We start from the raw sequence: 22656 nt of genomic DNA, 5'->3' as shown, positions 1-22656 counted from the left end.
CCTCTGTTGAAAAATATGAAATAATCCGTTGCTGCGTTTGTCCCAAGCCCCAACCTTCAGTTCTGAAAAATAAGGCCAACGCGGAAGTACCAAAAACTGCAGTTCCTCGAATGGCCACTTGAGGCACACTCCAAAAGGGAGTCATTCCCCATTCACCCCCATGTTAAAGTGCCCAACTTTAGAGCAGAAATAAACATGTTTACAGTATGGTACAAAGACAGTTTTGGTATCTATAGCTAATTTCACCGTTCCTAACAACTGTACGGGTGGTGAGTTTTTAGATAACTCGCCCATTTATACAGTCTATGGCTGCCGAGTCCGATTGTCAATGGGAAAATGACCCGACTTCTCACTTAATTGATACTCAGTAAACACTTCCCTAACGAGTTTATCTTCTCAAGTTTCAGCTCATTTAGTCATTTACCGTCCAATTGAGAGTAAAATAGACAATAAAAGGGTATGCTTTGGGTGTGATTGACAGGTCGCCTCCTTAGTGATCGCACAGCTCGCCAATCACGTACCAAAAAGCAGCCGGCACTGCGGCATCTTGTCCAAACATGGTCACTTCTGGCTCCAAGGAACCCAAGATGGCGACGCGAATGTGAAGCTGGAGACTTCAAAACGGGAGTCCAGAAACCAATGGGTGACGTGGCATCACGGTATAGCTACGGCCATATGTGTATGCAGTCTATGGTTTGTCCATGGAAGGTAGAGTAGCTACGGCCATATGTGTATGCAGTCTATAGTTTGTCCATGGAAGGTAGAGTTCATTTTTTAGCACCTTTCTTGGCTCCCCCCTTAGCTCCACCTTTGCCGCCTCCCTTTTCGTCTCCTTTTTCTGAAGCCTTCTTCCCTTTTCCTTCACCGCCCTCTTTCTTGGATCCACCTTTGGCACCCTTCTTCTTCTTTGGGCCCTCCTCTTCTTCTTCTTCTTCTTCTTTTTCTTCTTCCTCTTCCTTCTTCTTCTTCTTCTTCTTCTTGGGCTCCTTTTTCTCTTTTTCAGCGTCCACTTTGCCAGAGACTGTTTCCACCTCTTCAGCTTCCTCTACTTTTGCCGCTGTGGAAAGAAGAAAAGAATGAATTAAAAAAGGTCAGGCTTCATAGAGGCATAGGCAACCCAATAGCCAGAATAAAATGCTGGCATTTTACATTACATTTTACAAACCAGGGATATGTATACAAATATCAACGTGAATTTGAAACACTAGTTTCTAAAATGTAGCATTTTACGTCTACAATTGGAAACAAAATGCCAGATAACACATTGACTGCCAGCCGTTTTTTTTTTACTGTAGGTAGCTTCTGCCAGGCCTTTTTTTGAGGATTCTGGCTCATTTTACAAGAGCCGAGCATAATTTTCTGGTTGGACTTTGTGAACACAAAGTTCAGAAAAGTACTAATAGAATGTGTGCTTTCTCTGTCTAAAAGAGTTAGTTTGTAGAGTTAGTAGTTATGTAGATATTAGCCGTTGAGTACAGCATGGTTTCAGCGTCTGGAAATTTATTCAGAGATAAATGGCTTTTTGTGAAATTCGATAGAACAGTCACTTTAACCATTCATTTTTGGCATCAGTAAGACCGTCAGACATTCTAAACAATAGTTTTGAACAGTAATTTCCTCCATAACAGCAGGAAACACCCCTCTCATTCAAACTCCTCCCTCCGTGTGTCTTCTCCTCCTTCCTCCTGGCTCTACAGCGGGCGTGTCAGAAGCGCGTTGCTGCTGCCTGCCTGCCTGCCTGCGTGCCTGCCTGCCTGCTTGCCTGCGTGCGGACGCTCCTTGTGCGAGTCAAGATGGGCCGGGGAATGCGTGGGCGATGGGCAGATGTTGATTCTGGCCTTTCTGAGGTGTTTCAAAGTGTGTTTCACCTATAATCTATTTTGCAAATCGCTCTCCGCTCTCTGTGTGCCGCTGCCTGCGTGGCCGCTCTCGGGCAAGACAAGTCTGGATTACTGTAAAATCGCCTCGCCATTTCCTTGAATGGCTTGCTCCCGCGGCAGTTTTTTCTTTGATTTCGCTCGTCTGGGGGAGCACTGTCAACACTTAGTGGGTCGGTAAAATAGATTATACACATTCAATACCTCCAATAATTGTATAGGAGACGTAAAAGGGATTGATCAACGCCCCACCGTCAAAAAAAAAAAAACGATTTTTTTGACGTATCAATACGTCGCTGGCAGTCAACGGTTGGATTCTGCTTGACGTATCAATACGTCGTTGGCAGTCAACGTGTTAATTTGAAATCCTTGCTGCCTTTCCAATGTTAAATGCAAATAAATCAACTTTGTTTATGTTATAGGCAAACAACTTGGATAGTTTTAGGCAACAAAGCAACTTGGTTCAGTTTAGGCAACTAAATAATGTCTTGGACTATTTTCAATAATGAAGACTACTTAACAGCTAACGCCCAGTTCACGTCATATCACAGTGCACGCCCCCTTTCTTTGAGGTTGTATAACCCATTCATTGTTGGGCTCGCCCCCTTTCTCTGATGCGGTCTCCTCACCCATTCACAGTTTGCCACACATGTGGCAATAACCAATCAGCCCAAACTATTTCCCTCCAGCTGATCCCAATCACCTAATCAGCATAGTATATCAGGGTCCATGTTTTGTACTCTGTTTGCTGTGTGCTGTGTATGTGCCATATGTCATTCTTAGTTGCTGATCATCATCCTGAAGCAGTTTTTGCCCCACCTCCTCCCCTGACCACCACCATCGTCATGACTCCTGATTGAAGAATTCCCTATGGGGGATTTCCTATCCTATTCTTCACTGACGACGCCCTCTCATCATCTCAGGAGAGCGTCATCATATCATGGAGTCATACGCCAAAATTAATTTGTTGTATCATTAAAGACTTGTTAAACTTTCTACTAGTCTCTCATGATTGAAAGCAACTTGAGCCACTTTCAGACATGTACGTATACTCTGGACTACCGGTATGTCTGTTGAATCAGAATCAGAATATCTGGTATGTCTGTGGAATCAGAATCAGAATCTCTGGAGTTACCCTTTCATACAAGAGGCAGTGTTGTTTTCACACACGAGGAAATCCTCTGGTGTAGAGGGGGTGGGGTGGGGGGATAATTGGCCCATGATGTAATGTTCTGCGTGGGTTTATGTGAAGCAGACTTTTAATAATGCTAATATTTTATTCTGGAGACTGGGATGCTACATTAGGTAGCATCAGGGTCCTGCCTCCAACAACCTTGATAATTGTGAAGTCAAATTTCACCTACAGTAAATGCTACAGTACCTTAAGTGGCTTGAGGGCTAATGAAAGCACATATGTGTCTCCATTCTAATAAGCATGGTCTATTTATTCTTTTAATGGCATTGTTCTATAAGTGCATTCTGGATGAGAAATTTGAAGTCAGCCTCGCGCTTGTTGACCGATGCTTCCAAGTCTTCGACGAGGCAAATATGAAGCTGCACCTCAAAGCATTCCCCTGGCCTGGTGCTCTGAGATGAGGCTTTGAAACCCTAAGATGCAAAGTTGACTTGAAAAGACATCATTTACACTATAGGGTGGGAATCACCAGATGCCCCACGATACGATATTATCACGATACTTAAGTCACGATACGATAGTATTGCGATATTGCAATATGCTAGTATTGCGATATATTGAGTATTGCGAGATTGTCACAATCGAAAAAGGTAATAAATCACATATTATGTGATTTATTACATATTATGTGATTTATTACCTTTTTTAAACTGCACGATGTCCCCAAAGGAAAAAACTTTGTCAATATCTGTTTTATCTAACAAGATAAAGTTTCCAGTCTGTTCTCACTTCAATCATTTTTAATGGAGTAAAATGGGATTGTCAAGCAGACAGACTGACCAACACTGTCATAAAAGCCTGTCATAAATGTTACATGTCAAGTGACATTTTGTATAATGAAACATCACGATACTTGGCATTCGATACGACACGATATATCGCCCGCAAAATAACGTGATACTATGCTGTATCGATTTCTCCCCCCACCCCTAATTTACACCCTGTTTTTAGCTGAAATCTTCACAAGTGAAAGTGAAAACGGGACCTTCAGCTCACGACTACAGTGAAGATTTCAACTAAAAACAGGCTGTAAATTATGTCTTTTCAAGTCACTTTGGCATCTTGAGGCTTCTGGAGACTTTGATTACGCCAGGTGAGCAGTATGGAGCCATTTTTTTCATGTTTGAAAATTGTCCCTGTCCACTTCAATCATTTTTAGGAGAATGATGTATACCTCTGTTTCCATGAATGTTTTGTGGCCCAACCTTTCAGGCATGGGGGTGAGTAGATAATGACTGAATTTAACGGAATAAAAAATTTGGGGTGAACTTATCCTTTAAGTTTTGTTCTTGTCTTTCTTTCCCTCTTCTCAGCGCTGGAATTTGGCATGTCGATCTGCGCAGAACGAAAGCATTCAGTGTTTTTTTAATGTCAAGAATGGTAACAAATGGGGACTGCCCTGCCCCGTGTCTCGAGTTGGTATTATGCATTCATATGCACAAATACATCCATTGTTTATCATATTATGCAATTAATTATGCATGAAAAAGTATCTTCCGTGACCATATAAGGTATGTACTCAACCATGTAGCAGTGCGGAGGCAGCCAAACAGAAAAGAGGAAAAGATATGACTGCTGTCAACCATGAACTCCAAACACACCATGTAACACTTGCCTCTGGACTTACTGAGAGGGGGACACCGCAAATCTACAAGCAGATATGCAAATGATGCTTTGAGGCGTCTCTCCAGCGATTATGTCGCGCATGAGTAAACAAATATTAATATAAGAATGTGTGACCAATCGAACGACTCCATAGTCCTTTGCGAGAACATAGAGGGAACCTAGTTTTTGAACGCGTTCTGTCAGGAAGAATATAAAATTAATTCTATAGCTAAACGTTTGTGAGTTCCTTTTCAAAATACTAAAGACATGATCATGCAAATCAAGAGAGCTCTTTGGGATTCATTTGCCAAACCAATCAATACTAATAATACAAAACATGACATAGCATGTAGGAGTTAAAGGAGCATTTTGGTATGTTTAAACCTGGACCCTTCATATTTGTTTATGTATAACTAGTCATGTGAAGAGAAATCTTTGAAATTGGTGCAGTATTGATCTAGATCACTTCAGCCACTTTTCCCACATGCCCCTCCTGCACTAAACAAGCTTGATTTGATCACTGACAGGATCACATTATTCCATCATGGCATTATTATAGAGAGATATCATTTCTGACGGGAGCTCGGCTTTCTTCAGGCCGCAAGGCACTCTGGGTATTGAGGTCACGTTGGTAGAGATCAGAAGCTCCCTTTGCAGGAAGTCAGCTGTGGGGCGGAAAGCTGCGACTGGGCGCAGCGCGCTGCCATGTTTGTTTGGGATAACAGATAGCTGAATGATTTAGTAAGTTATGGCTGAATATTTATCTGATTTCAAGAATATGGACAAAGCATTTGAATTCGATGGCTGCCCGTATTTATTTGAGCCGGACTAACATCGTACGGATTACAAACTGAAGAGAAGACCAATGTGACAGACAGCAGACAGAGACAGGGGGTGCATCCCATTTGGTGAAAATGCATCCTTTCCTCCGTCCTCATGGCCTTGTCTCCTCACTGACGTGGAAACCAAAGATGAACTGCCATCATGAAGGCCGTTCCAATTGATTAAAAAAGAAATGCATGAAGCATCCTCCAAGTCTCCTTTCCTGCATCCTCACGGCCTCGTCTCCTAGCTGAACCAAACAGACCCATAACTACAAAAACGCATCCTGTGTGAGGATCGAGCATGGGTTCAATATGGCGCCTGAGGATGTTTCAATTGACAAGCAAGGTTCACTCGTCTCCTTGCATCGTCTCCTCGTTTCATCTGTGACCTTTGACCAAGGAGTCAAGGAAGAGACGCAAGGAGAGGAGACGAGGAAAAATCGCTACCAAATGGGATGCAGCACTTGTGAACACGCTGCTGCAAGGTGAATAAATACAGCCTTCATTTTCTCTCTCTCTTTTACAACAACAATCTGAGCGTGTGTCTGTTGCAAAAACAAGCTTGTTTAGTGGACGTACGTGCAGGCTGGGAAAAGCGACTGAAGCGATCTTGGTCAATACTGCACCAATGACTTAGTTATACATAATTATGAAAATAGGGTTGAAAAATACCGAAATTATCCTTTAAAGGGATGTTTGCAAAGTACAGTGAGTATCAGGAAACAGCACTTCAGTTTTATCCCATGGATATGAAAACATCACATGGCAGCTGCGAGCGCAGGAATAATTTTATACCTTGCATTTTTTCACACCTGACCCCCGACCGCAAATGACTCAAGGGGATTCAAAAAGAGTAAAGCAACAATGGTATAAATGGAGCTTTTGAATGTGACATCCATCTATATACCACACTACACATCTATATACCACACTACACATCTATATACCACACTACACATCTATATACCACACTACACATCAATATACCACACTACACATCTATATACCACACTACACATCTATATACCACACTACACATCAATATACCACACTACACATCTATATACCACACTACACATCAATATACCACACTACACATCTATATACCACACTACAGATCTATATACCACACTACACATCTATATACCACGCTACACATCTATACACACTACACATCTATATACCAAACTACACATCAATATACCACACTACACATCTATATACCACACTACACATCTATATACCACACTACACATCTATACACCACACTACACATCTATACACCACACTACACATCTATATACCACACTACACATCTATATACCACACTACACATCTATACACCACACTACACATCTATATACCACACTACACATCTATATACCACACTACACATCTATACACCACACTACACATCTATACACCACACTACACATCTATATACCACACTACACATCTATATACCACACTACACATCTATACACCACACTACACATCTATATACCACACTACACATCTATACACCACACTACACATCTATACACCACACTACACATCTATATACCACACTACACATCTATATACCACACTACACATCTATATACAGTACCACACTACACATCTCCTACCGCCTCTTTAAAACTGAGCCTTTGCATGCTTTGGCCTGAGCTGGTAAAGGCAGGTACACGCGTGTGCACGCAGACACACACACGCACGCACGTGCACACATGCACGCGCGCACGCACGCACGCACGCACGCACGCACACACACACACACACACACACACACACACACACACACACACACACACACACACACACACACACACACACACACACACACACGGAGTGAAAACAAAGCATCATGATAGAGACCTGTTGGTGCTATAGGAATAAAGTAACATTACTAAGCAGTCTGTGGCTATTGTAATGCCAGCATTTTTAAGTATGTTTTTTTAGTTGGATTTTCAAACTTCCCAGATGAAGCCTGACGAATCTGCGCTGCATAGAAACAAAAATCATCTCCTCTCCTCCACTCGTCCCTTCCCTTCAACAGCAGGGATGCTATGCTCATCCCTTTAACAGCAGGGATGCTATGCTCATCCCTTCAACAGCAGGGATGCTATGCTCAATCAAGCGGCGTTTGATTGAGCGTAACTGAGACTTGGCCCATTTTCCTTCAGGCATTCTGATAAGTAGACAGGTGCAGTCTGGTTGCCAGAATATAATGTCGGCATTGTCAACCCGATCTCCAAAAAAATTGTAAAATAGCAACGTTTGTGGACAAACGTTGGTATTTTACAATGTCGGCAAAGAAATTGTAAAATGGGAACGTATGCGTCTACAGCGGTGGGCGTGGTTTGGGCGTGTTTTACGGAGATTTTCTGTTTCTAACCCCTCCCCCTACTCTAATCCTAACCCTAAAATCTCAGAACGTTACTATTTTACAATTTTCGAGCCGAAATTGTAAAATAGCAACGTTGGTCCATATCGTTGGTATTATACAATTTTCTGTGAGACTGTGTTGGCATTGTAGGTTTCTGCAATCCACGGATGCAGAATATCAACATTTCAGAAACAAAATACTGTATGTTTCATAATCATGTTTCTAGCAGCCCGCTCTGGCGCTCTCTTCAATCTGCAAATAACGACTTTGCAGTGAATACGCCAAACGTTTCAGCGAAATAGTCAAGTAAGGGAGTAGGGGCGGGATGGATGGACCTGTGGTAAGTTCCTTCTCTTTTAACCCAGCTGGGTTCGACTCCCGACGTGTACCGTTTTTAACTCCCGACCCAAACCCAAACCATAACCTTAAAGGGATAGTCCACATTTTTTTAAAGTCTAGCCCTATTTGCTTCTTACCAATGAAAGATTATGTAGATTGGTAGAGTTCTTTCTCAGCACAGTCCATGCTGTTCCTCTGGAAATTTGAGCAAAAACAAATGCAAGGTCAATGCTGGTCATGCTCCTGTATGTACAAGCTGACTGAAGCTCACTGAAATGTACTTTGTGTGACTGTGGATACAATTTCAGTGAGCTTCAGTCAGCTTGTACATACAGCAGCGTGACCCCATTGACATTGCATTAGTTTTTGCCCAACTTTCCAGAGCTACTATGAGGAACAGCATGGACTGTGCTGAGAAAGAACCCATCAACATCATCACTGGTAAGTAGCAAATAGGGGTAGACTTTAAAACATGTGAACTATCACTTTAACCTTAAGCAAGTTGTTTTTATTGCCTAAACATAAACAGGAAACGCGCGGTGTCGTTTTCAACCAGGAAACGGCCGCACGCTGCTTGGTGAGTCTCCCCCAACCCCGCTGTCGCCACCGGGCCGGCCGCGACTCGACCCGCAGCGGCTCGCGGTAGCTCGACTCACCACGTTTTAGAAACGTATTTTGCCAAAGTTTTGTTTCAAATTTACATTGATATTCTATCAATTTTGCAGCTGTGTTTTCTTTGTTTTTTATGCTGGCTGGTTTAGCAGAACAAACAAGTAAAGAAGCAATTCTAAAAGAGATGGGAAAGCCAGTGCATGCAGAGGATTATGAGGCAAAGGGACCATGGGCACAGATAGCTACTAAGGCCCCCCTGACAGCATCATCTTGGATCAGGCTCTGGCTCAGGGGACCCCTGAGCTCTTGGGCCCCTGAGTGCATGGTGTGACATCCACACTTGTTTTTATCAGATGATCTGAGATATCATGTTGAGCACACAGATAGACCCCACCTGTTCTATCAATTCAGATTATATGGCCCTGACCATGTTCCTGTGGATCTTGAATCATCATGAAAGAGAGACGTACCACCAAATCCTTCCTGAACTCTTCTTCCTCCTTCCTATACAGTTCAGGAAGGATTTACTTAAAAAATAGGCGCTTACATTTATGAGTGTCAGAGGAGAAATACAGGACAATAGTAGAGGAAGACAGGACGGTCAACACTTTACTTCAAGACAGAGTCTACAGAGTATGTGTAAAATTTCCAGAGTGTTGTTCACAAGTTCACACTTCACAAGAGCTACCGTAGCTCATAGTTCAGCTCATGCAGATTAAAATGAACTAGTCGACGTTCATAGTTCACAATTTCACAATTCACAACTAAGTTCACTGCAGTCCCAAAAATTGAGCAGTTCAGTTCATGAGCAGTTCATTTTAGTTTTTTTTTCTCCATCATTTAGTGCATGAGTGTCAACTATAATGTCAACTAATAAGCTGTTGAAATGTTACAAATACTCTGTAGAATCTCTGTGGGCAGACTATCCAAATAAAGTGTTACCGAAGACATTTACAGAACTGGCTAAAAACGTTTTTTTCTGATCTTTCCCCCATTTTCCTCCTCTCCAATTGTACTTGGCCAATTTTTCCCCCTCCTGCCCCGGTCGCTGCTCCACAGCCGAAACTAGCACCATGCTTCTTCTGACAGATGCACAGTTGCCAGCCGTTTCTTTTCACCTGAAAACGGGGGAGCTTCACCGGCAGGACGTCCCACCAGTTCCCTTCCACCCTGACCAGGCGACCGACCAGAGAAGGCGCTAGTGCAGCAACCAGGACACGTACCCCCAATCCGGCTTCCCTCCCACAGACACCAGCCAATCGTGCCTGTATGGACGCCCGACCAAGTCGGAGGTAACACGGGGGCACGAACCTGCGACCCTCGTGTCGGTAGGCAGGGAATCTACCGCTACACTACCCGGACGCCATTCACAAAATGCTTATGCTTGCTTGATTATGTTAAGTCATTTGGATTCAGCTGATACAGTGAACCACATGAGACGAAATTAATTTGAGTTTCAGTTTGACCCCCTCTGACAACGGCTTTCCTTTGTGTAATTTCTCTGTAGAATTTGTCAAGCATAGGAAAATGTCTGCTATACTGAGGAAGAATATAATAATATACATATATAAATTGAATTAGCACTAATGGGGGATAAAAATGGGATAAAAATCGGGAAAAAAATATTAGAAAACAAAAATATGTATATATACGGAAGCACCACTTGGCCCCAACAGGAGTCTTTCCTTGACTTTGACTCACATGGGATTTAACAGTGGCTGCTGAAGAGTGAAGCGACACCACTGTTTCTTGCTGATGATGCACATATGGGGAGGTGTAATTCTCTGACTCTCCCCCCAGGCTGAGGCGAGCTGAACCATGTGATGCGTGACCCACCTCCTCGCAGTATAATCGCCAGTGCATGTGAGAATTGTTTCAATTATTGCGTCTAAAATAAAGAGCCTAAAGCGCCTTGAGATCACACTTGTTATGATTTGGCACTAGACAAATATAAAATGGATTGAAATGGATTGAATTTGAGACATGCTTGTGATAAGGGGCTATAAACATAACTGAACTGAACTGAATAATGGTGAAACAAATTGAGTCAGAAATTACCATAGAGCCTATGCATTGAAGCATTTCAATTTGCATACTCTTGCACAGCCTATGTTGAAAAGGAAAACAAGTTTATCTAGGAACTAAATGAAGCCTCTGCACATAATGGCTTCCACTGACAGTAAAGTAGCCACTGAGAGCAGATTCTGCTCATTATCTACTGAGTGAGGAGAGCAACAAAGGTCAAAGGTCACCTGCTTTCTCAACAAAGTGGCGTTAGAAGAAAGCCGACACAAAGCAGGACTGGTCAGACGGCCACCATATACTGCTAACAGCGTGTTCAAGACCAATTACTGTAAAGAGATGGACAGAACGGACTATGGCTATAATGGACAGAATTTCTTATTCACGGCCCAATTATGCTCCATTTTCATACGGAAATAAATGCGTCTGTTTCAAACGGTGTAACCGTCACTGCCCGACCGTGCCCACATGCTTCCGTGCATCTTTCACGTTGGCGTCATGTGTTGTTAAGCAGTACATCCACTAGTGGGCAGTAGAGAGTAAAATGTGTGAGTGTGTGTGGTACTGCTTTGTTTCTTTTCATCCGTATCTGTGAGTTTTCAGAAGACGTGCAGAATTACGCACAAAATGAACACAGTTTGGAGTAAGGATAGAAGGCTTCGTCCGTATACGTATATTTAACGTTGAGCATAATTTGGCCTTTATATAGTCCTCTGATCTGTTGAAAAACAACATTGTAACATTGTAGTTGCAAGCAGTAGTTTTTAAAGCATCAGGTAGGCTAAGTGAGTCTATCTTTCTTACTGGTGATACCTGCAAGATGCTGCAAAATGTCTTGCATTGTATGACCATTTCCATTTTTAAGTGTTTTTTAACCAGTAATACAAACAATAGCAGACATTAGTGATTGATCTTTCTTTAGTGTAAAATGTTTGAAAGTTGGTCACCATTCACTTCTCTTTCCTTCAGCATGGGGTTGAGTAGATTGGGCCTTATCCTACACCCGGGGCAAGGGCAAGGGCAAGGGCAAGTGTTGTCATTGCTAGTTCCTAGCACATTTTTTTCTTTTAATTAACACTGGGTCGCTGAAACATGCCCTTTGATTTACTCACCCAGTGGAAATTAAAAGAAAAAAAGGGATATTTTGAGTGCTAGAAACTATGACAATGCTTGCCCTTGCACCAGGCGTAAGATAGGCCCCATTAACAGAATTTTCATTTTTGGGGGAACTTATCCTTTAATCATACTTAACACATTCAGTGCCACAGCGCTTCAGTAAAATTGTCTGGAGCCTGTGCCAGATTCACTTCCATTCAGTTGAAAACAGCTATAGAATTTTTTCTATTATGGCTATATTAACGGGGCTGGACTTTAATGAAACATTGAACACTCCTGCTTCTTCCAAAGAAGAAATTTTGTTTCTAGACAGTTCCATTATGAAATTACAGCCTCTCAAAAAAGTGCACTTTCAAGGGTTTTCTGTCGTTTTTTTTTACTTTCCAAGTTATAGGCCCTTTTATGAATACCTTTTGCACTCTAATTTCGAGCACATTCACTGACTCTGGCTGGTGTTTTCTGATGTGGTGGCGTGTGGTGTGGTTTCTGTGAAGCCTGTGTGCCACACACCCCTCTCCCCCCCCCCCCCCCTCCCCCCTCTCCCCTCTCCACCTCTGAGCTGCGGGCTCCTCCCACACGCACAGAGTTTGTTTTCTCGTTTTTGCCCCGGACAGATCCCAGCGCCCATCAAGAAGGAAATGATGCGCGCTGGCAAACGCGACTGAACGAAAAGGCTTGGCCGTTCGGCTTCGGATGCTGGCTTTCTAGGAAATCGTGTGGAGATAGATAGAAGCATAAGAGCTCAGTTGTGAGCGCGGATGCAGCCGAGCCCACTGTCCGCTGTAGACAGAGCAATATATACGGCTCTGGCTGAAACATGCATCCGTTTCCACTTTGATCGCCGCTTTCTCCGCTGTCTCCTGTACAAAGTAAAGGATCTGAGGTGGGTGGAGCAGCTCCTGTGACGATGTTTAAGGTGGCGCCGTGTGATCCCTTGAAGGGATTCATGCTCACTGGCTAGGTACGACCTTAAACAGCAGAATTATGGAATAATATGAATTATGATTTTAGGACGTCCACAGACGTCCTTGGCACTCCTCGTTACTTTTTTTTAGGACGTCCACAGACGTCCTTGGCACTGAATGTGTTAAGATGCTAGTGGAAGATACTCAGTTTGACTTGCTTTATTCAAAGCTAATCGTACACATACTGTAGAGTAGGAAAGCAAACAGACAGGTGGGGAAATAGACAAACACAGACAACAAACTTTATAGGCATGAGGCATGCATGTCCTTGCCCTGGCTGATAATTAGTTTTTATCTCATAATCGACACTAAAAGTCAAACACCCTTGTGCAATTTCATGCAAAGATTAGCAGACACAAGTCATTTACTGTACATCAACAAAACTAACCAGGCTTTAAGAAATAAGAAGAAAGTCTAGCTGCCCTAAAAACGGTTTTCTTTTCTGAAAATAGTAAAATGTGTATCTTGTCGACGACAGTAAGTAGCATAACAGTTATATTTATTTTTTACTTCACAAACTCCATAGTGAATCACAGTAGGCTACTGCACTACCAAGGAGATGTAATTCTTTTGATAGCTGTAAAAGGCACACGGGGATGATGATCTGGTGACCGGTTGACTGAGAGACACACATTTTGTGTTAAACATCATTTAATTCACCTATCGCTAAGTCCTGCCCCCCTTGGTTACTGCTGCTATGGAAGGCAAGCCACACGTAAAAATGCCTTTCATGAGTGAGAGACATTCACAAGTAAATAACGGCCAATTTCTGGAGTAACCGCTCCAAAACATCGGACAGAAGTAGACAGAAAGGAGTACAATATGCTTGTGAGAGCAGTACATTCACAATATCATTTGTTGGCTAGTAGGCCTACTGTGAATGAAGAGATCATTAAACTGGAAGGAAAAGCTCGCCGGTCCCAATGCAAGATAGCTACAAGATACAAGATGTTTATTGTCACTCTCGATGTACAAGTACACACGTGTGAAATTCTTGAGCTGTGTTGTGTTCCGTACATATCGTCATCATCATCATCATAATCGTCGTCATTGCCTCATCATCAACATCTGACTTATCCATAACGTCAGACATATTGTTGTGTGTCAAGCGTCATACGGGGGAAATTATCTGATGAACTGATCTTTTCAGCTCCGTGTTGATTAGCTAATGTTTCTGTGGCATTTTGATTAACGTTATGATTACCGTATTTAATTCCTTTTGGAACAAATGCTGGTTTAGCAGATTAAATCCACGTAGAATTGGTAGAAGAGGAGATGGCTGCAGAAAAGGCTTATATTGCAGGATTGATAGGTGCATGAAGAGGCCGTTTAGGATAGCTACCAGTGTACACACACACAGTTTCTAACATCTCACTGACCCAAGAAGAGCATCTGAACCCAAGAAGGAAGTTAAGAGAGGAAGGAAGAGGAAGTACAGGAAAGTCATCCCGTGTCTGGCAGAGTGAGGGGGCTGCTGTGCTCGTCGTCCTCCCTAACTACCGGGAGCTGGCTGCTGCTAGCACTTTGAGCTTGGACCTGCTCAGAGACTGTCTGCACAGCAGCAGCTTCTGGGGTCGCTGGAAGGAAGAGAAGAGGAGAGGAGCAGAATAGAGGAGAAGCAGAATAGAGGAGATAAAAACAAAGATAAGTGAGTTTTGTAATGTGTCAAGTGGAAAGCAAGAAGAGAGAGTAAAAATTAGGGAGGTAAAGCAGCACCAGGCAAGAGTAAAAGAGGGGTGGAGATCACTCTTAACTCGTATCAGCCGCCCTATAGATCACAAAGTGTATTGCAAGAGGAAAATGTGTTCGAAGACCAGGGCCGGTTTATCCAGCCATAGCCCCCGGCCTCTTGGGGCCTCCAAAACCCCACAAACTGTCGTCTCTTCCTGTTTTGCTGTCTTTCAGACAGTCTTTCACTTTGATCTTGTTGATCTTGAAGAAGGCCAGAGGGCCGAAACGCCATACAATAAAAGAAATGCACATGGAGCCAGAGTGACGTTTTTTTTTCAACTTAAAGTCGAGCTGAACCCAAGAATGACTTTTCTTTTCTTTTAGTTCAAATACCTGGGTATGCAGTGCACCTATTTAATAATGTATGCTAAACAAATCACAACAATCTAATTTCTTTAGCTTTTCACACTTTTTCACATCAAAAGTTCGTTCTTCAAGATTTCATTGATAACAGTAATGTACAGTTTACTGACGTCACCTAGTACTATCAAATTTCTACCCCATTTCAACCAATCATATCACGACATGCAGCTGTCAATCAAATCTTCATTTCTGGATCATTTTCTCTTCCAAATGAAGTCGAAAATGGCGCCTAGTGCCTGTCATCTGGCAGAATTCCTATCCCATAAACTAACTACTAACTTGTAGTAGTTAGTGTAGTAGTAGTGTAACAAAGTATTTATACTTTGTTACATTACACCACTGCTTCTGACACACCCACCAAGTGTACCTCAAAGCCAGTTGCACAGCGTGGCACACCGTTTCGAGTAAACATGACATTCAGCCTGGAAACCATAGCAAAACTACACCCTGGTGTTGTTGGGTATGGACACTGCTCCACCCACAGCACGTGACAAATAGGCTACCAAATAATACAAACTGTCTCCTAACAGCAGCGAGCAATCTTTTACCTCTCTTGCCCTTTGGTATAAAGTCAGGTGGGTAAACATGCGCATCATGTGTGCAGTTTGCTGACGTTACATGACATTACATGATTTCTGGGTATTAAAGTCCCTGGAAACCAAATAAAAGATGGTGTGTGTGTGTGTGTGTGTGTGTGTGTGTGTGTGTGTGTGTGTGTGTGTGTGTGTGTGTGTGTGTGTGTGTGTGTGTGTGTGTGTGTGTGTGTGCGCGCGTGCGTGCGTGCGTGTGTGTGTATAGGCACTCACATCCTGGGATCTCAGTCAACTCGCTCAGTGGAGGCACCGTCTCTAACGTGTCGGCGTACGTCTTGGCTGCGGCTCGTTGTGCTGCTCGTGCCTCAATCTCCTTCTTGGTTCTTGGGATTCGGCATTTGAAGATACAGCATAGTGTGATAACTGCCAGGGAGAAAGGGAGTGTGAGACAAGAGAGAGACAGAGATTTTATTCGAATAGAATATTATGTTGTGAATTATTGCAGCTTCACTCACAAGATTATGATCTGTTTGGGTGTTTTAAACAGAAACTAGGCCAAACGTCAGTCAATCAATTAAATTATGTAACACTTGTACTCCCAGACATGTTGTTGTTTAAGTATTCCTGTTGTATAAAAATATTGAATAGCTTCCTTTCTAAATAAAGGCAAGGGAAATAAAGTTCAATCCAATCTGATCTATTTTAATAAGCAAATTGCATTGCAGAGACATCATGACCCTAACCCAGTATATATGATTGATGACAGCATATTATGTGGCTGTCCTTCAACAGTGTTTTGTGAGAGTGGGGGAAAACGTGATTTAATGACATCTACTTACTAACTGCTAAAACAAACATTGAAAAGATGCCGATGACCTGCCATAGCCGCAGTCCCCAGAAAACAACCGTCTCTGAGTTGACAGGGTCCGGCTTTGGTGGGGGGTCTGTGGGTAAAAGCTATGGATGAAAGAGAAAACACAGCTTTCTTAAGTCTCTGTAAACCACTAATATGCCACCACATTCAAGTCGTACAACCTATGGAGAGAACGCAGTTAGGCCTACTGATTCAGGGACAAGAACGTGGAACTGGGAGAAGGATCACGGATCAGTTGCTTGAACTTCTTTACCACTCGACTCAAAAATCGGTACCAAAAAATGTCAGTCAAAAGCTTCAGTTGGATTCCACATGGCAGCAATGCTTTGAAATCAAAAAGATTTGTTCAACGTTAGTAAATGATGAAGGATGTGCCAATGATTTATCTTTTTATATGTTTTCTCTCTCTCATAAAAATAAATAAACAAATCAATCAATCAATACATAAATACAAGCGTGAATTCGCAATAGCTGTGACCATATGTGCAAATTCCCAAAATGCAAGATGGCAGAGGTAGCCCACCCTATTCTGCCCCCGCCATCCTGCATTTTGAAATTAGCCCCACCCCACTGCCCCCCCCCCCCCCCTTTATCCAATAGACCAAATCAGCGGGATGTTTACATTTACTTCCGGGTACCCTTGGGTCCACACATTATAATGGCGGTGAACGGCACAAACTGACGTGTTGAAGACAAAAACAGACAAAGAAGACAAAAATGGTTCGTCCGTGTTGTGTTGTTGTTTAATATCATTCATAACAACACTTTCACTAACGTTAGTGGAGACCAGACTAGCTTATTTACCTGTTGGACCAGACCAGAGTAGACTTGACGCTAAATTAAATTAACGTGGCGTCGGTAGCTCTGTCTGTAACGTTAACGAGTCTGCTCTCGCCGAGAAGAGCCTGGTGACGCGAGGTTACGAGTCTGCAAAAAAACAGCGAGTTTGACAGACAAACAAACATTATTAGCTAGCTAACACTACATAAAACAAACACAGAAGAAAGGCTAGATACGTCGGACAAGCATGTTTACCAACCGTTTAACCATTTAAATTGAAAGTAGTCGGCCGAAAACAACGAGAGGGTTTGACAGCATTTATTTGACAACACGCACATTTAAACCTGCCGCCTTCCCCAAGTGGTACCCGGAAGTAAATTTGTTTACATGGTGACGTCACGGTGATTTGGTCTATTGGCTTGAACACATGCACACACACGCACACGCACACACACACACACACACACACACACACACACACACACACACACACACCAGCCTCCATGCCAAATTTAAGCCGCCCTCCTCTGCCCCTGCCATCCTGGATTTTGAAATCCCCCCGCCCCACTCTTAGCCAATTGGCATGACACACTTGACCTCCATGCCAAATTCTAGCCTCCTAGGGCAAAAACTGTGCCTGCTAAATGCTGCTGAACTTTTTGTGGACCGAGCGACTGACACAGTGAATTATTATTATTATAGCTTTTACTTAGACACCAAAGTAAAAGTTATAACAATAATTTAACAAAGATATGGAAAATAACCACACGCACGCACACACAAAGATGCACACAGGTGAGGGGAGAGAAACAGAATGGTCTGCAGGCTTTTAAAGCCCAAGGAGTACACCGGACCCAGGTGCACTCAATCAGCCTAACGACCCCAATCACCAGGCTCCTCCAAGACAGAGCCAGGAGAGCGGGAGGGTCGTCACACTAGCAACAATTTTGATGATTTATTCATCCATATTTCATGACAAAATGCATTATGTTTATAAATTATTAGTTTGCTATAATATAGTGACATATACTGACAATATAATATTGTCAGTTCATCAAGGATTATTTAATTATTTGTAAATCCTTTGACAACATTGCAGATAACAGAAAGTGAGCCATGTCAATTTCAGAACCAATTACCACCTTTTACTCAATTCATGAACGAATTATGACCTTTTACTCAATTCTTTCATCAGCGAATTACGACCTTTTACTCAGTTCTTTCTAATATGCAAATTTAGGTAATTGTGATTCGTGAACCCCTTTGAACCGATAATACTGGAATGGCCAAGAGAGAAATCATCAATTTCAGATAGCAAGTGAGTGTTTGAAGTCCTGTAAAGGGCACAGATTCTTTCTCATCTCTGTCTCATGTCACATGACCTTTTGCTCACAAGCATGCACCTACTGTATACTATCCATTTACTGCCTCACTTTCCCCGCCCCCTTTTCACATGCTGTCACACTTTGGTGGTGATGCTTGATTTGACCAGTGATTGACAGCGGGCCTTAATGTCCCTGACATGCAGAACGGCTTCATGACTTTGGGTTTACACCAAACCACTGTCCTGACCTTTTGGAGATGTGAGTGTTTTCAGGTCACAGATGAAATGCAAAAAAGAAAAAAAAAATCCAAGTAAATATAGCCAGCCACCTGAGGAAACTGGCAAAGTCAGAAGCTTGCATTTCGACTATTTCTTCAGCTGCTGCCAGAGATGGCAAAGAGCCACACAGTCATGAAAATACGACTGTCATCACCTGAATCTCCCATTACTTGACACAAACGGCCTCCCGAGGCCCACGGACGCAGCCTGTAAAGGTGATGCGTGTCAGACTAAAACACCCGCCGAGGCCCACGGACGCAGCCTCTAAAGGTGATGCGTGTCAGACTAAAGAGCCAAAGGGAGCTTGGTTCTAGAATTGTCCTGTCTTTTCTCTGATTCTCAATGATGTGCATAGCTGCTCGTGCTCTGCAGAGCAGAATCCAATCAATAGCATCTAAACAGACGCTAGTTCTCACATTTCAAAAGTGCACCTCTCAACGGGGTTGAGTACTAAACTGCAGTAAAAAGAGGCATGAGTAGGCCTACTGTGTGTGTACGTGTGTGTGTGTGTGTGTGTGTGTGTGTGTGTGTGTGTACGTGTGTGTGTGTGTGTGTGTGTCTGTGTGTGTGTGCGTGTGTGTGTGTGTGTGTGTGTGTGTGTGTGTGTGTGTGTGTGTGTGCGTGCATGCGTGCGTGCGTGTGCGTGCATGATAATGTGAGCATTTCTCCTTGTCTATTGACCAGTTGATTGGATGTTACAATATTAGATTTGTCCCGGAAACTTCAGAGGGATGAATCAGGAAAATTGCATTTGCTGCTTTTACAGATAATGACATTAAAGTGGTGAAGTGGCAAAATGTCCTGAGCGAGATCACAGAGACAAATATAGAGATCAATGGAAACAGCGGTCATGTTACGATAATATGAATGATGTGACTGAAATGTTCCATCATGTACCAAGGACCAAGGAGAAGACAAAACATCAAACCGAATACGTTTTGCTTGGGTCCAGATAGATATCATCAACTAATGAGGACTATCTCTTTTAAGAACATATCATTCAGAATATAATTTCAGGTCAATTTGCAACAATTTACACATTAGATACAAAGAAAGGCTTTTAAGAGAAGAAATGTTTCATCATCATGTAGGCCAAACCGAATATGTTTTGCTTTGGTACGGTTGGAAAACAACTATTGAGGAGTAGGCGATTATATCTTAGACTTTTAAAAATGTGTCATTCGGAATATAATTTCAGATCAATTTGCATGAAAAGCACATTACATGCAAAAGGATTTTAAGAGGAGAACTGTTTGAGGGGAATATATTTCTTATAGCGCTTATGTGGGGGGACCAACTCACTCACTGTTATTGTTCTTCTAAGATGAACCTTAGTAATGACTCTTTACATTTTCAAGATCTTCATGTGTTTTCTCTCAACACCAGAGCAAACTGGCTTTACTGAGTCAACATGTTCAACAAGATGTCACAGACCCAGCCAGCCACAGTGTCTGTGTGTGTGTCTGGCAGGGACACAGGGGAGGCTGATCTGCCATACTGGAACAAACAATTTGGGAGAAAAATAGTTTCACTGAGTTTACTCTCTTGGTTATGCAACTCCCACATAAAGATTAGCATTAATGAGGATATAGCACTGATCTTAACGAATAATAAAGAATACATTTAGCTTCACAGTGATTATATAATGCTCAGTCCTTCAGTATTTCCTGTGGCAGGGTTAGTGGCTAAGCCATGAACTTTTTTTACATACTTTTTTTGGGAGGTGGGGGGTGGAACAAACACGTTTTTGTTTGTTTATTGTTTGTTTGTTTGTTTGTTTGTTTGTGTATATAATTGTTATTTCTTTATTTTTTTATTCCACATTATACATCTTTGCATGTTCTCCATCAAGCACAAGTGGATCTTTCTTTTCTTTTTAGAAATTCCTTATATTACAGTATGTGAGTATTGAGTATCATATGAGTAGCTATAATTGAATGGAGGTTTAAGGTATGAAAATTGAAAAATCAAACAGGTTTGCTTCATCCACATGCAATAGTTAAGGACCACTAATTGAAGACTACAGTAAAGGCCTATTAGCCTTTTTCACTTCACACCCAATTCATTCATTTTGTGTCTAAAAGGCAGGAAGTAACACAGTTGCAAGCAAAACAGTAATGAGGACCCCGGCACTGGATCACCAAAGGATTGGAAGTTGGAAACCCTAATTACGGTTTTGCTTGCACCTGTGTTACTTCCTGCCTTTTAGACACAAAATGGCTGAATTGGGTGGGAAGTGAAAAAGGCTAATTTGCACAGGACGGGACCGCAACCTCATGTGATTTAACTACCCCCCACCCCCCCATGTCTGTGTTTTGTGCAGCATACTGTATTCACACGGGACAAGCAAAGTCTATATTTTACACAAATGTAGGCTACTGACATCACACGGATCAAGGCTCTATGTTAAAGTTGCTACTATAGAAAACTGTATAGATGACTGTATAGATGAATGTCAATATTGCTTGCATTTGCAATCAGGAAGGTAAGTTAATAGCTAATTCATAGCTTGATAATAGCTGATGTCAGGTGATGCAAAAAATATTGTTAACATTAAGAATTATGATATGAATAACCTGGCTGGTTTGTGTACTATTTTGGAGAAATAGATTGGAACGCCTCTGGTCGCGTGGGTGAGCGAGTGAACGGACACTGCACTAATATTAATTCAAACATGCAATTTATTCCAAATTGATGGCTACTTTGAATAACATAATCATCATTATCATCAGTCATGGTGATTAATCATTTTTTTGAATAATGCAACCGGATGTTTGTGTCAATGATGTCTTAATGATGCTGTTTTGCCCTTTCTTTGTAATGAAATCACATTTTCTTCCCCAGAAGTGCACATTATTAAACTACTGCATTTTTCAGCAACTGTACTGGGTTCAGTTCCCATTTCTGTAGTCGGATCACTGTAGTTGTCCTGTTACATGTAATCTGTCCCTCCTCACCCCTGTTCCTGCCTCATTGTGATGCGACTACGTCACATAATAGTTTAAGTGTAATCTCAGGCTATCAGAACAACAGCAAAATGATACAATGACCTGTCATACGACGACGACTTGTCATATTTCACCCTGCTGCTGTACGCATCCATTAAAACCTATATCCCATCCCACATAGATCCTTATAATGTATATCAGGTATCATAATAATATCATTGCCTCTTCGTCAGACATGACCGGATGGCAACAACAGCTCTGGCGATCAAACGATAAACATGAATCACATTAAACAACGGAACACGGTAACCGGAGGACGTTCCTGTGGACGACGTGGAGATATCCGGCTCTTACCTCAGGGTCGGGGACCTGGGAGAACACAGAGTAGCAGTGGGACAGCAGCACCGCTCCCAAGCCCAGCAGCAGGAGCTGGGGAGGACCCATAGCCTGATCTCCTGCCATTGTCTCCCCCTCTGTCTCCCTGCAGGCACCCTGCCCGCTCTCTCCCTCTCTCCCTCTGCCTGCCTGCCTGTGCTGCCGCCGTGTACTGCACAGAAGCACACAATGGCCTTGGCAGATTGATGGTCACTGTGGTGCTGACTGCGTCCTCTCATCTAGCACACAGTGTGTCTGCTGCTCTGCTCCCCTGCCTCTCGCCTCCCTCTCCCACTACATAGGAACACAAGTAGTAAAGACCTCCACCAGCCCTCCTTGCTAGGCAGGCTCGCAACTGTTCCACTGCCATGGGGGGACCCAACCCGGCAGTTAGGGTACATTAATTAATTAACAGGCCGGTGTGGTTTACAGCCAGTTCCCGTCCTCCTGCTAGGGATATAGGCAGTTAACACACTATGGGGGATGGGCAGGCCAGGCCAGACAACCA

At 42.7% G+C, this 22656-nt stretch overlaps 1 protein-coding gene across 1 annotated transcript; it reads right to left on the bottom strand.

Annotated features, from left to right (window-relative positions):
• Positions 1–767: 767 nt before the first annotated feature.
• On the bottom strand, positions 768–22235 carry tmie (transmembrane inner ear; the record flags this gene model as incomplete). Its single annotated transcript, XM_083654058.1, has 4 exons — positions 768–1057; positions 15842–15991; positions 16408–16525; positions 22128–22235. 4 exons carry the CDS (start codon positions 22233–22235, stop codon positions 768–770), a joined length of 666 nt encoding a protein of 221 aa, XP_083510184.1.
• Between the last annotated feature and the right edge of the window lie 421 nt (positions 22236–22656).

The sequence above is a fragment of the Poromitra crassiceps genome, assembly GCF_964638095.1.
Source record: "Poromitra crassiceps genome assembly, chromosome: 17".
NCBI classification, from domain to species: domain Eukaryota; kingdom Metazoa; phylum Chordata; class Actinopteri; order Beryciformes; family Melamphaidae; genus Poromitra; species Poromitra crassiceps.
The sequence above is the reverse complement of the archived record's forward strand: the minus strand, read 5'-3'. Positions and strand labels throughout refer to the sequence as shown.